The 14,505-nt window shown below is 39.1% G+C and overlaps 1 protein-coding gene across 2 annotated transcripts in view; it reads right to left on the bottom strand.

The window, feature by feature from the left end:
* Positions 1-11,024, bottom strand: part of LOC306872064 (uncharacterized protein) — a 41,468-nt gene extending 30,444 nt beyond the window's left edge. The window contains exons 1-7 of one of the 2 annotated variants that reach the window (XM_079420412.1): positions 10,861-11,024; positions 10,108-10,401; positions 8,273-8,533; positions 6,570-6,830; positions 3,131-3,235; positions 2,013-2,054; positions 1,863-1,892 (exon numbers count right to left, since the gene is read on the bottom strand). In XM_079420412.1, the coding sequence (XP_079276538.1) occupies positions 1,863-1,892; positions 2,013-2,054; positions 3,131-3,235; positions 6,570-6,830; positions 8,273-8,533; positions 10,108-10,401; positions 10,861-10,927 (1,060 nt within the window). In that variant the 5' untranslated portion in view covers positions 10,928-11,024. The remainder of the gene's footprint in view (positions 1-1,862; positions 1,893-2,012; positions 2,055-3,130; positions 3,236-6,569; positions 6,831-8,272; positions 8,534-10,107; positions 10,402-10,860) is intronic. The other variant, XM_079420411.1, reaches the window with a different exon arrangement.
* Positions 11,025-14,505: the final 3,481 nt, after the last annotated feature.

The following is a 14,505-nucleotide window of genomic DNA, read 5'->3' as shown; positions in this document are numbered from 1 at the left end:
ACTTGAAGAACGCAAGCTTATAGAGGGCATATAAATCTGAATTAATGAATTTAGGTAAAGGGGTGCAGAGCCAGTGGTGGTTCTGTAGGCAAACATTAATGCCTTGAATTTAATGCGAGCAGCTATTGGTAGCCAGTGCAAATTGGAGTGACGTGCGTTCTTTCCGGCTCATTAAAGATTAATCTTGCAGCGGCATTTTGGATTAATTGTAGAGGTTTAATAGAATTGGCTGGCAGACCTGCCAAGAGAGCATTTCAATAGTCAAGTCTGGACAGAACAAGAGCCTGAACAAGGAGTTGTGTTGCATGTTCCGAGAGAAACGGCCTGATTTTCTTAAAGAAATTGGGTCAATTTGGCAACCCAGTGTTGGACAAGAAGGGATGAACCCAGCAGTAGTTTGCCAAAAGGGGTTGTTTTTAACCCAGAACATTTTAGACTGAAAAACAAAAAGATTGATATTGATCATGATAAAATGACTGATACTGAAATGAACACAATATAGTATGAATGCTCAACTGTTATTAAAAAAAGGAATCAGGCTGTATTAATCTAGACACATTAATGTGTTATTATCTTACCTTTCTCAGCATTTACATCAACATTGCCTTCAACACTCTCAGGAACACTGGAAGAGTTCGGAACAACTATGAAAACATAATGATAACATAATGAACAGGAGTCAAGAGAAACTTATAACAAAGTATTACGAAGCACATCATTAACTGAGGAAATATTTGTTGTCACTTTTATAAATTGAGTATAATATATTCACTCAAAAAATAACTGTAAAACAGAAAAACTGTAACTGACAAAGAACAAACCACCGTCTCATGAAGTCTTTATCTTTGTAAATGATTAATAATGTAATCCTTTGTCTATAAGAGACCAACAAAATCATACTGTCTTAGCTTTTCATTCCAGGACCTTGATAATTAGCCAAATAATAAACAATTAGCCATGCAATTAAATATAATCCTTTTATATATTATGTTGAAAAGTTGGTTGCTAACCGATGTTTTGATTCTCTACTAGCAATTTCATCATATACCGTTTAGTTAGTAATGATTTATCAATGAATAACTGTATTAGTAATGGCTTTAGTACAATCAGATAGGATTAGTGTTAGATTCATTACATATAGTTATTGCTTTAATTTTAGTTAACTCTAAAGTATTTGAGAGAGGTCAATTTATTTTTTTTACCAGGTAACATTCTTATATCTTTATCTTCAGGTTATTTTACGAGAAAGGAAGACGATCCAGAAGTTTATCAATTTCATGTATTAAATAATGGAGTAAATTACTATTAATAATAAACCACATTAAAGGGATAGTTAATCCAAGGATGAAAAATTGCTGTTAGTTCACTCACTCTCAGGCTCTGGATTACAGCAATAATGCTGTAAATAGTGTTCAGTTTCTTGCACATACCCATAGTTTCACTTAAGATCACAATATATCATCAGGAGCCAAGGGTATTAAATTTGAGTTCCTTGACAAGCTTTTTTTTTTATTCTCAAAAACCGGTAGCCACTAAGTTGCATTTTATGACTCACCAAGGTAAATGCTTTATTGCACCAGAGAAGGAGTCAATAACCAATAACAGGAGCACACATTTCATCTGGGTAATATTTACAACATAAAACGTCCTGGCAATATGTGATTGTGTCATTTAATTTTCCACTCAGTTATGTCAAAAAATCGGAATTAGATCATATATTCATTATAGAAGAATTGCTACAAGCAACAGCTAGAGTTCACAGAGACTGAGTCCTAATTGAAATAATAATGGTCTTTTAAGAGCATGCTCGAAATATAATATTTTGTAATGATTTAGAGCAAATGATAAACACATAGACATACCTTTCTTTCCATCCAGAACTTTCAAAATCCCTGAAGAGAGAGAAATTGTTATAAGCACTTAAATGTTAACTAAGTGACCCATATATGAAGTATTTTACATGAAGCTGTTGGTTTGGCACATAACCAAACACAAGACAAACATAAACATACCTCCTATACATGAATGCTCGCTATAGTTCTTAGAAACATATTCTGTTGAAGAAACAAACAACAATTACAAATCAACTACAAATATAAAAATACAATTGAGTATCCAACACCAAGTGCTAATAAGTTTCCACAAAAAGAATGCAATTAGTTTCCTAAAATGTAAAATGAACATTAAATTCTCTATGTTCACCTCCATTTTCTTGCATTAACACCACTAGAAGTGTAAATATTAATTTAATCTGTCTACAAAACACACTGTCGCAGTAATCGTAAAGCATACAGAAATACAGTAGTGGCCAAAAGTGATGTCCAGAGGAAACGTTCACACAATATTTGCTTTAAATGGCCCTACAAGTTTCACTGAACCATTGAAATATAAGGAACAAAATAAGAAGAAAACACTCGGTTAAGGTATTTAACTGACAAAATTATTTGGCAAAAAAGGAATACTACAGCTTGTCATAGAATATGCATTTTATTTTACACTTAAGGAAAAAATGGGCACTTTCCTAGCACAACTATGCAATATGCTTAGAAAATGTACATCAACTAGGGATGCTCATATTGACTATTTAACTGTTAGCCGAAAGTAAGAATTGTGACCGATTAATACTATCAGTTAAATGGTTTAAAAGTTTTTTTTTTCAAATTTCAAAAGCATAGTAGTATTCAGTGTGTGCTTTGTGTTTTAATTATTTATGTGAATTTCTTTTTTTTGTAGGCGTATTTATTTTATTATTTTTATTTATACATTTTATTCTGTTTTTCTTTGTTCTTAGAAGCGCTGCAGGTGTATTTTTAAAGGGTCACAGACACTCATCCATTCTATTATTTATTTAATACTAATTAATGTTAATGTTTGGATAACAAGCGAAGGTTGTCAGTCTGGAAAATTAACCGAAATAAGCATCCCTAACATCAACATATCAATATGTTTGAATAAAGAGTGAAGATATCTTTTTTTTTTTTTTGCTGGACATCACTTTTGGCCAATACTGTACACTACTACTGGCTACATAAGGCTACATAAAGTTTACAGACAATATTTTATACTCCAAAAAAAAAAAACTACAGCAGCAAAATACACATTTTAAAAGATAAGACAATAGTAAACCTACCATGGAAGGGATTGCAAACCTTATACAGGACAATCAGGACAATGAGGGCGGCCAACAAGATAAGGATAAAGAGCACGATGAGAACTATCCACCAAGGTACACTGTCTGAAGAAAAAGAACATAAGGAATAAATATAATATGTAACTTGCACAGCTGATTCATAATGCAGTCTAAATGACTGGATAACAACAAAGCAGGGCTCTAGAACCATTCTTCCCACTGGTTGCTCTTTTGTGATGAACTTTCTCAGTTGGTCGCATGAGCACATAATTTGGTCGGATTATATTTTTTTGCTACAACATTTGATTAATCAATGCATGCTGATTAACTTTTATCATAGTTTATAGTTATATGGTAAAGTGTTCAACATTCAACCCTTTTTTCATCAGTATTATCTGTGATTTAATTTTTGTGAACAGAAATTCCTCTTTTCGTTCACCTTCTCTGGTTTAAGCAGAGGTCTTTCATTTTAGTTTGAAAACCAAATCCTCCTTTGCGCTCCGTCCGCGGCGTGCACCTTCACGCTCGTGCTGACGCGGCGAGTATAAACCAGGCTCTACTGAAGCGCTCGCGCTGACGCGGCGAGTATAAACCAGGCTCTACTGAAGCGCTCGCGCTGACGCGGCGAGTATAAACCAGGCTCTACTGAAGCGCTCGTGCTGACGCGGCGAGTATAAACCAGGCTCTACTGAAGCGCTCGTGCTGACGCGGCGAGTATAAACCAGGCTCTACTGAAGCGCTCGCGCTGACGCGGCGAGTATAAACCAGGCTCTACTGAAGCGCTCGCGCTGACGCGGCGAGTATAAACCAGGCTCTACTGAAGCGCTCGCGCTGACGCGGCGAGTATAAACCAGGCTCTACTGAAGCGCTCGCGCTGACGCGGCGAGTATAAACCAGGCTCTACTGAAGCGCTCGCGCTGACGCGGCGAGTATAAACCAGGCTCTACTGAAGCGCTCGCGCTGACGCGGCGAGTATAAACCAGGCTCTACTGAAGCGCTCGCGCTGACGCGGCGAGTATAAACCAGGCTCTACTGAAGCGCTCGCGCTGACGCGGCGAGTATAAACCAGGCTCTACTGAAGCGCTCGCGCTGACGCGGCGAGTATAAACCAGGCTCTACTGAAGCGCTCGCGCTGATGTGGCGAGTATAAACCAGGCTCTACTGAAGCGCTCGCGCTGACGCGGCGAGTATAAACCAGGCTCTACTGAAGCGCTCGCGCTGACGCGGCGAGTATAAACCAGGCTCTACTGAAGCGCTCGCGCTGATGCGGCGAGTATAAACCAGGCTCTCCTGAAGCGCTCGCGCTGATGCGGCGAGTATAAACCAGGCTCTACTGAAGCGCTCGCGCTGATGCGGCGAGTATAAACCAGGCTCTACTGAAGTGCTCGCGCTGAAAGCGCCTCTCTTCACGTCATCAGTGAAATCTGACTCCTGCTACAATGTGCCGCGGCTCTGCAGCTCGAGCTGTATGAAGCAGACGCTTTGGAGCAGCACAAGTGCGACCACGTCCAATTTTTACTTGCACATTCTCAAAAAATAGTTGCAGCCTAGAGCCCTGCAAACACTAAAATACCCAAGACGTATAGTTTTCAATGGAGAAAAATTCAATGCTCAATATGGCCGCTCAATCGAACGAAGCCCTGCCTTTTGAATAAAAGAGCCAATCGCTAATTTGTATAGTCAGCACGTCACTGCAGCTGCCATTAGAAGTCCCAGATGCTATCCAACTTATTCTTCAACGCGGAAGTAAGCCTATGGGCAAGACTTCGGTTTCATTAGCCGCTATAGAGAAATAACGAGAAGAAAAACAACGTGTAGTAAACAGTAAAACTCTTCGCATTACAAACCAGTGTGTTCATAATTAAGATAATACATTAAAATAATAAGGTAAGTTTTAAAATTACAACTAGGGCTGGGCGATACGGCTGAAAACTGTATCACGATATCAGTGTTTCATATCGGTCGATATCGATAATTATTGATATTGCTTTTAAGGTGGTACATCAAGTTCGTGGTATTACCAGTCTTGGCGGGGACGACGGTCTTGCATAATTTGCAGACGACATTTGGTCTGACTACGGCACTCATTTTCTGCTTATGAAGAGGAATCCAGCAGACCAGCCAGGTCTGGCTGCAGACGTGCACTCTCAGCCACGCGTGTGCACTTAGACACGAGACAACGATATGGCGCAACCAAACGTGATACTGTTACATGATTGGCTGTTAGCGTGTCACTCCCTACGTTGCTAGGTTACCAGAGAGCGAGTGCCTTTGTTAATGCAACCAAACTTGCTTCGCAACCTTTGTTTTCTTTCGACAAAGAATAAAAAATATCGAACGTTTTATCGAACACATTTTTTATTGATATCGTTCACGTGTCTACCGCGATACATATCGTTATCGTTTTATCACCCAGCCCTAATTACAACATTTATAAATTAAAAAGAAGAGCAAAAAAATTTTAATAAATACCTCCGGCATAATTATACAAGTGTTTATTTAATTAAATGGCAATATTTTTTTTTTCAAATGGCAAATCAATGAACCGGCTTTACTGACAAGATGCGCATGCATAACGCGTTCGATATATCACCCAGCCCTAGTTCCTGCACTTTCAGAAATGTATAGATGAAAAAAAATTATTTACCACTAATCAATCAAAATAGAGTGGCATTTAATACACAGAGCCGTAGTTCACTGACAAGCTAGTCAATACCGCGTTCATCATCGAAGGCGAAATATCTGCGATAATGAAAGCGATATTGCCTAGCTTGTCAGTGATATACGGCTCCGTGTATTAAATGGTGAAGGGGATTTCCCGCTAATCACGGAACCGGCTTTACTGACGAGATGCGCATGCATATCGCATGCGATATATTGCCCAGTCCTAGTAGGAACTTGATACATTTAGTCTCTGAAAACCATGTCCTATGGTGTTACACCATATCCTGATTTTAAATCGGCAATTTAAATGGCAGTCGTGGTCTAATGGATAGAGAGTTGGACTTGTAACCTGAAGGTCGTGGGTTTGAGTCTCAGGTCCGGCAGGGATTGTAGGTGGGGGAGTGAATAACCAACACTCTCTCCACCCTCAATACCACGACTGAGTTGAGACCCTTGAGCAAGGCACCAAACCCCCAACTGCTCCCCGGGCGCCGGAGCATTGGCTGCCCACTGCTCCGGTGTATGTTCAAAATTCACTCACTTTCCTGACGAGCGTGACTGACGCACTGCAAGCAGAAAGCTGCAGGTCTCATTTCTGTTCGCCTTCAGCGATCTTTAGAGCATTTGCAGTACATTTGCAAGACAGACGTAAGAGCTGTTATGCACTGAAGCTTTGTAAACAAAACGAACGGTTCAAAAACGTAAATATATAAAAGTGCAGAGAGATCTGATTTTCTTCTTTGGAATTTAATACTGAAGTAATTTGCTGTCTTACCTGCCACAAATAATTCTCTCTCATAGATCCGATCACTGGTCTCCTCACTCACAGCATTCTTGAGTGTGCAGGTGTAGAAGTTTTCAGGTTTTCTTGTGTTTTTGGCTGTGATATATTCTCCTAGCTTATGGTTCTTCAAGCCCTTCAGTGTTTCTCCAGCAGAATTCTTCCAGATGATCGTTCCACTGTATCCACATCTTAAATACATAACATCAGGGTTACTGCTCTCCTCTTTAGTTATCTTAGGTTTTGGGACCCGCTCTGTGAAAGAAACAATGAAAAATGTATGGTCTTCCACTCCACTGAGAAAGCAAAATGAAATCAAACACAACTACAATAGCCATGCAAAAAGAGATCTGACACTACCATGGTACAATAATGGTATCAGAGAGTAATATTGTGATATTCAGAGTGTGCTATATGTCTCATCTACAATAATATCATAATTGTTGTTTTAACGATGTGTGAGCTGATATAATTGAGTACGTCACTCACTTCTGCAAACATTCGACTAAAATACTATATGAAAATATAGTATGAAATAAATAATATATGAAAATAAGTGTCTAACAATTAAGATAAATCTATCTCATGCTATTTATATATTAAGAGGGGTTTTTCTTCTTAATTTTTGCTGTCACACCATAGGACAAATTTATGGTACAGTTCAGTAAAATTGTAAAAAAATAAATAAAGACAAAATTGATGAAGTTAGGCACCCCTTTATATTTTTTTCAAAGACCAGACTTCACACTACATAAATATATGCATTTCTTCTTCAAAAATGGTCTTATGCCAAAAAAAAAAAAAAAAAAAATATATATATATATATATAAATGCATAATTAATCCAACCATTCATTTTTTACTGGCTATTTGTCAACTACCCATCTAATTTTGAAACAAAAAAATAAAAATAAATGCTGGCACGGCTCAAACTATTAACAAACGTATGCGTTTATTTTAGCACTTCCGTCAGTGAACACGGCAACACGCAGCCTGTAAATAATACAGTTAAATAAGAAAGCTGCCTAAATAAGTAGCCTAAATAATTTGTAACAACTTGAATCACTTGCTGGAAAATCTGCATTAGCCTGATAACACTAATGCTTAAGCCTACCTTGGCTTTTATATAATGTTAGATATAAAATTCAAACATGTTGATATTGTCCGGTTTAAGGGAGGACCTCATTGGTGTTACGATGTTTCCAGCCGCACTGAACACGCGTTCAGATGGTGTGATTGTTGCGTAAATGCATTTAAGGGTGCTTTCACACTAGCACTTTTGGTGCGCACCCGGGTTCGACTGACGTCAGAGTTTGGTTCGTTTGGATGATGTGAACGCTGTCTTCCGACCTGAGTCCGCTTAAAAAGGGTGGTCTGGGGTACGGTTCAAGTGAACTCCGGTACGGTTCGTTGCTGATGTGAACGCAATCGTAACAAACCACGGAAGTGAACCGTTTCACTCACTTTCCTGACGAGCGTGACTGACGCACTGCAAGCAGAAAGCTGCAGGTCTCATTTCTGTTCGCCTTCAGCGATCTTTAGAGAATTTGCAGTACATTTGCAAGACAGACGTAAGAGCTGTTATGCACTGAAGCTTTGTAAACAAAACGAACGGTTCAAAAACGTAAATATATAAAAGTGCATAGAGATCCGATTTTCTTCTTTGGAATTTAATACTGAAGTAATTTGCTGTCTTACCTGTCACAAATAATTCTCTCTCATAGATCCGATCACTGGTCTCCTCACTCACAGCATTCTTGAGTGTGCAGGTGTAGTAGTTTTCTGGATTTCTTGTGTTATGGACTGTGATAAACTCTCCTGGCATATGGTTCTTCATGCCCTTCAGTGTTTCTTCAGTAGAATTCTTCCAGATGATCGTTCCACTGTATCCACATCTTAAATACATAACATCAGGGTTACTGCTCTTCTCTTTAGTTATCTTAGGTTTTGGGACCCGCTCTGTGAAAGAAACAATGAAAAATGTAACAATGACGACTAAAATACGCTTTGAAAGTCCAAGCATTCATTGTGTGATGCAGCTTATTAGGATGCAGAAATAAACATGATGATCATATACATATTATAATAACTACTGAACAATCATCTGAATCAGACTAACTTAACATTACATGCCATTGGCAAGGGTAGGCCGTAGGAGTGAGGATAATACTTAACTTGAAAAATTAGGCCACAATAAAGTATGTCGTTATAATCTAAAATACTCCACAATCATTTGTGACCCTGGAGCACAAAAGCAGTCTTCAGTCGCTGGGGTATATTTGTAGCAATAGCCAAAAATACATTGTACGGGTGAAAATTGTCAGTTTTTCATTAATGCCAAAAATCATTAGGATATTAAGTAAAGATCATGTTTCATGAAGATATTTAGTAAGTTTCCTACTGTAAATATATCAAAACTTATTTTTTGATTAGTAATATGCATTGCTAAGAACTTCATTTGAACAACTTCAAATAAACAACTAAAGATGCCAACAACTAAAGATGATTTTCCTCAATAGTTTGATATTTTAACACCCTCAGATTCCAAATTTCAAATAGTTGTATCTCAGCCAAATATTGTCCTATCATAACAAACTAGACATCAATGAAAATATTATTTATTCAGCTTTCAGATTATGTATAAAACTCAATTTTAAAAAATTGACACTTAAGACTGGTTTTGTGGTCCAGGGTCACATTTGTTATTGTAAACTAGGCTACAATACAATTAGGGCTGCACGATATATTGCATGCGTAGTTCACCGACAAGCTACGCAATATCACGTTCAATATCGCAGGCGATTCATCTGTGATTCTGAGAGCGAATTGCGTAGCTGGTCGGTGAACTAAGGCTCTGTGTATTAAATGCCGCTCCATTTGAAAACAGGTGATGGAGATTTAGCGCTTATCACAAACTGTTTTTACTGACGTTGCGCATGATTATCGCATGCAAAATATCGTGCAGCCCTAAATACAATACTATGTTTTTAAACTAACGGCTTCAAATTAGTGGAGAAGGAATGAATGAGTTATTTGAATGAGTCAGCTGAATGGATGACTCAATGACTCTCATCAAGACTTGCCGCCACATACTGGCAGTTTTAGTTTCATATTTGAAAATATAATTCCTTTTTTAATGAACCTACTTTATATTTCAGTATGTTTGTTTTTTTAATCAGGTGCTTCTATGCAGAGGCTCAATGGATTTTGTCGGTACTGATTTTAATTCAATGGTAACAGTTTAATGGTGTATTACTGTTCTACTTAAATATAGTTATTAAATGCAATACTTTACCCATGTCATAATTAACACACGCACACACACATATATGTATATATATGTGCATGTATGTAAATACATTGGTGCATGAATTACAGGATCATGGTATTTATCAAAATACCATGGTATTACAATCTGATCCAATTACTGCACCATGGTGCTGTTTTTATTTGTTTGTGAAAACAATCTTGAACCAAGATTATATGATGCTTTAACAGTATTAATAGTAACTAATATAATAATATCCACTCACCCATAACTTCCAAGCTGAATATTTGTCCCTGCTCTTTACTGTTGATGTCAATGGTATAATTTCCACTATGCTCGATTCTTAACTTAGTTATAGTGATTTCTCCAGTTTTCTCATCAAGAGTTGTGATGTTTTGGAATCTCTGATTCGGGATTAATAAACCATCTTCAAAATCCCATTCAATCGCCTTTACAGCAGGAATGGTTTTGTGTTTCCATGTGATGCTGGTGATAGCAGGATCTAATTTGGCTGGACGAAAAGAAACTGTACCACCCACTGCTTTCTTCACATCTTCACCTAATGTATAAAATATGAGAGTTAGTTAGTCAACATTCAACAGTTTCTGTAGTTATGAACAGCTTCCGGTTAGCACGGTACTCAACAAAAAGTCCCTACAAGTATAATGTACTATATGCCAGATATTATATCCAGCCATAGTATTATATCTAAATACGAGATGTACATAAAATACATAGTAAACAGCATAATAAATAAACATATTAACGTTAAACTCCATTAGCAAGGGTAGGCCTAGGAGTGAGGATAATAGCTTAAAATACTAACATGAAAAAATAGGCCACGACAGAGTCTGTCGTTAACATAATTATCTAAAATACTCCACACACATTTGATATTGTAAATTAGGCTACAATACAATAACGTTACTATTTTTTCAAACTAACCGACCTTAAATTAGTCGAGAAGGAAACGCCACGCCTTTATCTTTGAGTCGATAATAACAAACACATAATTTACCTGAAACAGCTCCTGTGAGGATAAACACCGCGCAAAGAACGGCCGTTGAATATCTTAGGAGAAGCATTTTCGTACAGCGTACAGTTTTTTGCACCTTTCTTTAACAGTATGTGTTCAGAAACACACCCAAGCCGCCACCATCAGAGGATAAAGAGAGGAAGAGGAAGTCAGGGTTGCCAGGTTTTCACACCAAACCCCGCCCAGTTGCTACTCAAAACTGGACTAAAACTAACTAATCGCGTTTAGCGGGGAGCCCCCATTAAAAATCACGTTCCAGGGGATATAAAACACGTTTTTTTGTCAGGTTTCCCCTGGTAAAATTCACATTTCAGGGACTAAATATCATGTTATTTGGGGTCGTTTTAACCCACGGCAACGGTGTTAAAGTAGAACAAATGCGCTGGAAAATCGCGGACTTGGCAACCGCCGAAAACGAAACTGAAACAAAAGCGCGTTCACGAAGCGTTCAGTGGTTAAATACTGCCACCTATAGCAGTGAACGCTTTGTGTCTGTAGACCAGTAGTGACACTAACCATGTACACCACAACTGCATAGGCTATACATATTTTACTTGTGTAACCGTAATCAAACTTATTGAATTGAAAGGGCATTTTAGTGAAAAGCTGCAACAAATTAAAAAGGCCTAAACATCATGAGGGTGAAAAAACAACCAAAAGAGCAAATGTGAGATAAACAAACAAACAAAAAAAAACACAGCTTTACTGAGAAATGGAAAACATTTCGGCCACAACAAGTACTGAAGAAGGTCATGTATCAAATGTTAGGTGATAAAAGACAAACTGACTAAAAGAAAAATCTGTAACAAATGAACTCTGGAGCAGAATCAACTGCCTGGATGAGGTAAAGCTGCTTTCTCCAAATATTAGGAAATATGAGCGATTATGTTAGTGAACTTTTAGTCCAACATTTAAATGAGTTATATCCAGTGATTTATCCAGATGATTTATCCAGTCTTCTGATTAAGAGTTGTGATGCCTTTGAATCTCTGTTTTGTGTTAGAAAAAACATCATAATCAACATCCCAATCAAGTTCAAGTTCAAGTTGAGTTTTATTGCTACATGTGGGGACATACAGTGGAACGAAATGTCGTGCCTCGCAGGACTACGGTGCTACATAAATACAGACATACAACAATGAAGTAAAAAAAACACTATAAACCTATAAACCTATAAAAAAACACTATAAACCTATACACAACTAACTTCTACTGACAGATTTTAACTATAAGTATACTATACATAAATATTTACCCTATACAAACTTAAAAAAATAAAAGGTAAAAAATACAAACTATACGAATGCTTCACAAATACTGTACATGTGCAAAGAGAGACATTTTGAGTCAAGCAGCTGGTTGGGGAACAGTGCAGGATGATTTGTAGTGCATGAGCATGTAAACATACATATAGTGCTGAGTCTTTTGTGGGATTGTGTACACGCAGCAGTGTGTGTAAAGTGTCTAGTGCACATAGAGGAGAGTGTGTTACTACAGGTGGTTTCTACAGGCCCACTCACCTGTGTGTAGCACACTTCGAATTGCACAAAAAAAAGTTCCATACAGTTTTTTCTTTGGTGTGGTAAGGTTGGGGGGGGGGGGGGGGGGGGGGGGGGTCCATGTTTCAGGAGGTAGGGGTTTGCATGGGGTTTCAGAGGGGGGTGCGGGTGGTTTGAGTTCAGGGCTCTCACAGCCTGTGGGAAAAAGCTGTTGAGCAGTCTGGCGGAGCGGGCTCTGATGCTCCGGTACCGTCTTCCTGATGTTAGGAGCTGGAAGAGACTGTGGGAGGGATGGGTGGAGTCCTTCACGATGCTGTTGGTTTTGCTGGAGCATCGTGTATGGAAAATGTCCAGGATGGAGGGGAGAGGGGCACCGATGATCTTTGCAGCTGTGTTCACTGTCCGCTGGAGGGTCTTGCGGTCAGCAGCACTGCAGTTCCCGTATCAGACAGTGATGCAGCTGGTCAGCACACTCTCAATGGTGCCTCTGTAGAATGTGGTGAGGATGGGTGGAGGGAGACTTGCTCTTTTCAGCCGGCGGAGAAAGTGTAGGCACTGTTGTGCCTTTTTGGAGAGTGACATGGTGTTGGTGGTCCAGGTGAGATACTCTGTGATGTGCACCCCCAGGAATTTAGTGCTGCTGACTCTCTCTACAGTCGAGCTGTCGATGGTCAGTGGGGGGTGGTCAACGGAGTTTCTCCTGAAGTCCATCACAACCTCCTTTATCTTCTCCACATTGAGGGACAGATTGTTAGTGCCACACCATTCAGCCAGCTGTGCCACTTCCTCTCTGTAGTGCGTTTCATCGTTGTTGCTGATGAGACCTACCACTGTTGTGTCATCAGCAAACTTGCTGATGTGGTTGGAGCTGAACTTGGCAGTGCAGTCGTGGATCAGCAGCGTGAAGAGCAGCGGGCTGCGCACACAGCCTTGTGGGGCACCTGTGCTCAGTGTGGTAGTGCTCGAGGTGTTGTGGCCTACACGGACTGACTGAGGTCTTCCGGTTAGAAAGTCCAGGATCCAATTACACAGGGAATTGTTAAGGCCCAGCAGGTTTAGTTTATTTATGAGCTGTTGTGGGATTATTGTGTTGAATGCCGAGCTGAAGTCAATGAACAGCATTCTAACATAGAATTAATCGCCTTAACAACAACTCCATTCATGTGATTGATCCAGTTTTCTCATCAAGAGTTAATCTCTGATTCAGGATGACAAAGCCATCATCATCCCATCCTATCGCCCAAACAATGATTCCACTACCGTTTCTGTGTTTTCATTTAATGTTTTGGATATGAGGAACAACTTTGTCTGGACGAAAAAAGAAACTTCATCACCCACTGCTTTCCTCACTTCTTCACCTATTTAATAACATGAGAGTATAGTGAATATTAAATAAGCAAATGTCTGCCATACACTGCATTCATGTATTTTAGGCTACATGCAAAAGGGGGCATCAGATGTCCATTTTCCACAAGTTGGTATGATTCTTTAGGGTCTTTGTGAAAAGTCTATAGCATACTCTAGTTAAAATTGCTCAATGGTAGTGTAAAACAACACCCTTTTTACCCTGTCAAAAACAGCTCTGTTCACTGCAACCCGCTTCGGTGCATGTCCCTTTAAAAGCTAATTAGCTCTGCTCACCCCGCCCCTCTCTTCTGTGGGGTGACAAGCTGTTCTCAAGTACTCATGACTGTAAACTTTAGCTGCATTCGTCGTGGAACTTGCTAACTAGCACATTATTAGGACAGGCAATTCGCAAATATTCACCAAAAAAAAACAAAAAAAAAAAACCTTATACTCACTTTATCTGGAGGTGAAGCTGGATCCCAAATGATGCATTTAAGTAGATCGGGGGCGCACTCCCTTCAAAAACAAAAGTAATCCACTGCATCTTCAGCGGCTCAGATGTCAGGAGTAAATGATAACTGCCGTGTTCATTATTACATCCAACAACAAAACACCTCAGTCGCTTAGGAGACATTTATGTCTGCATTGAAACAATGGTGGACTGTTTACAGCTCACTCAGGGGGGGTCTGTAATAAAACGGCAGTGTCAGTCAATAGTCGCGGGGGGTGGTTGGTCTGTGTGACATAAATCTGCCAAGCATCTGTGAATGGCTTGATCTGA

This window comes from Barbus barbus (assembly GCF_936440315.1).
Source record: "Barbus barbus genome assembly, chromosome: 7".
NCBI lineage: Eukaryota > Metazoa > Chordata > Actinopteri > Cypriniformes > Cyprinidae > Barbus > Barbus barbus.
The sequence above is the reverse complement of the archived record's forward strand: the minus strand, read 5'-3'. Positions and strand labels throughout refer to the sequence as shown.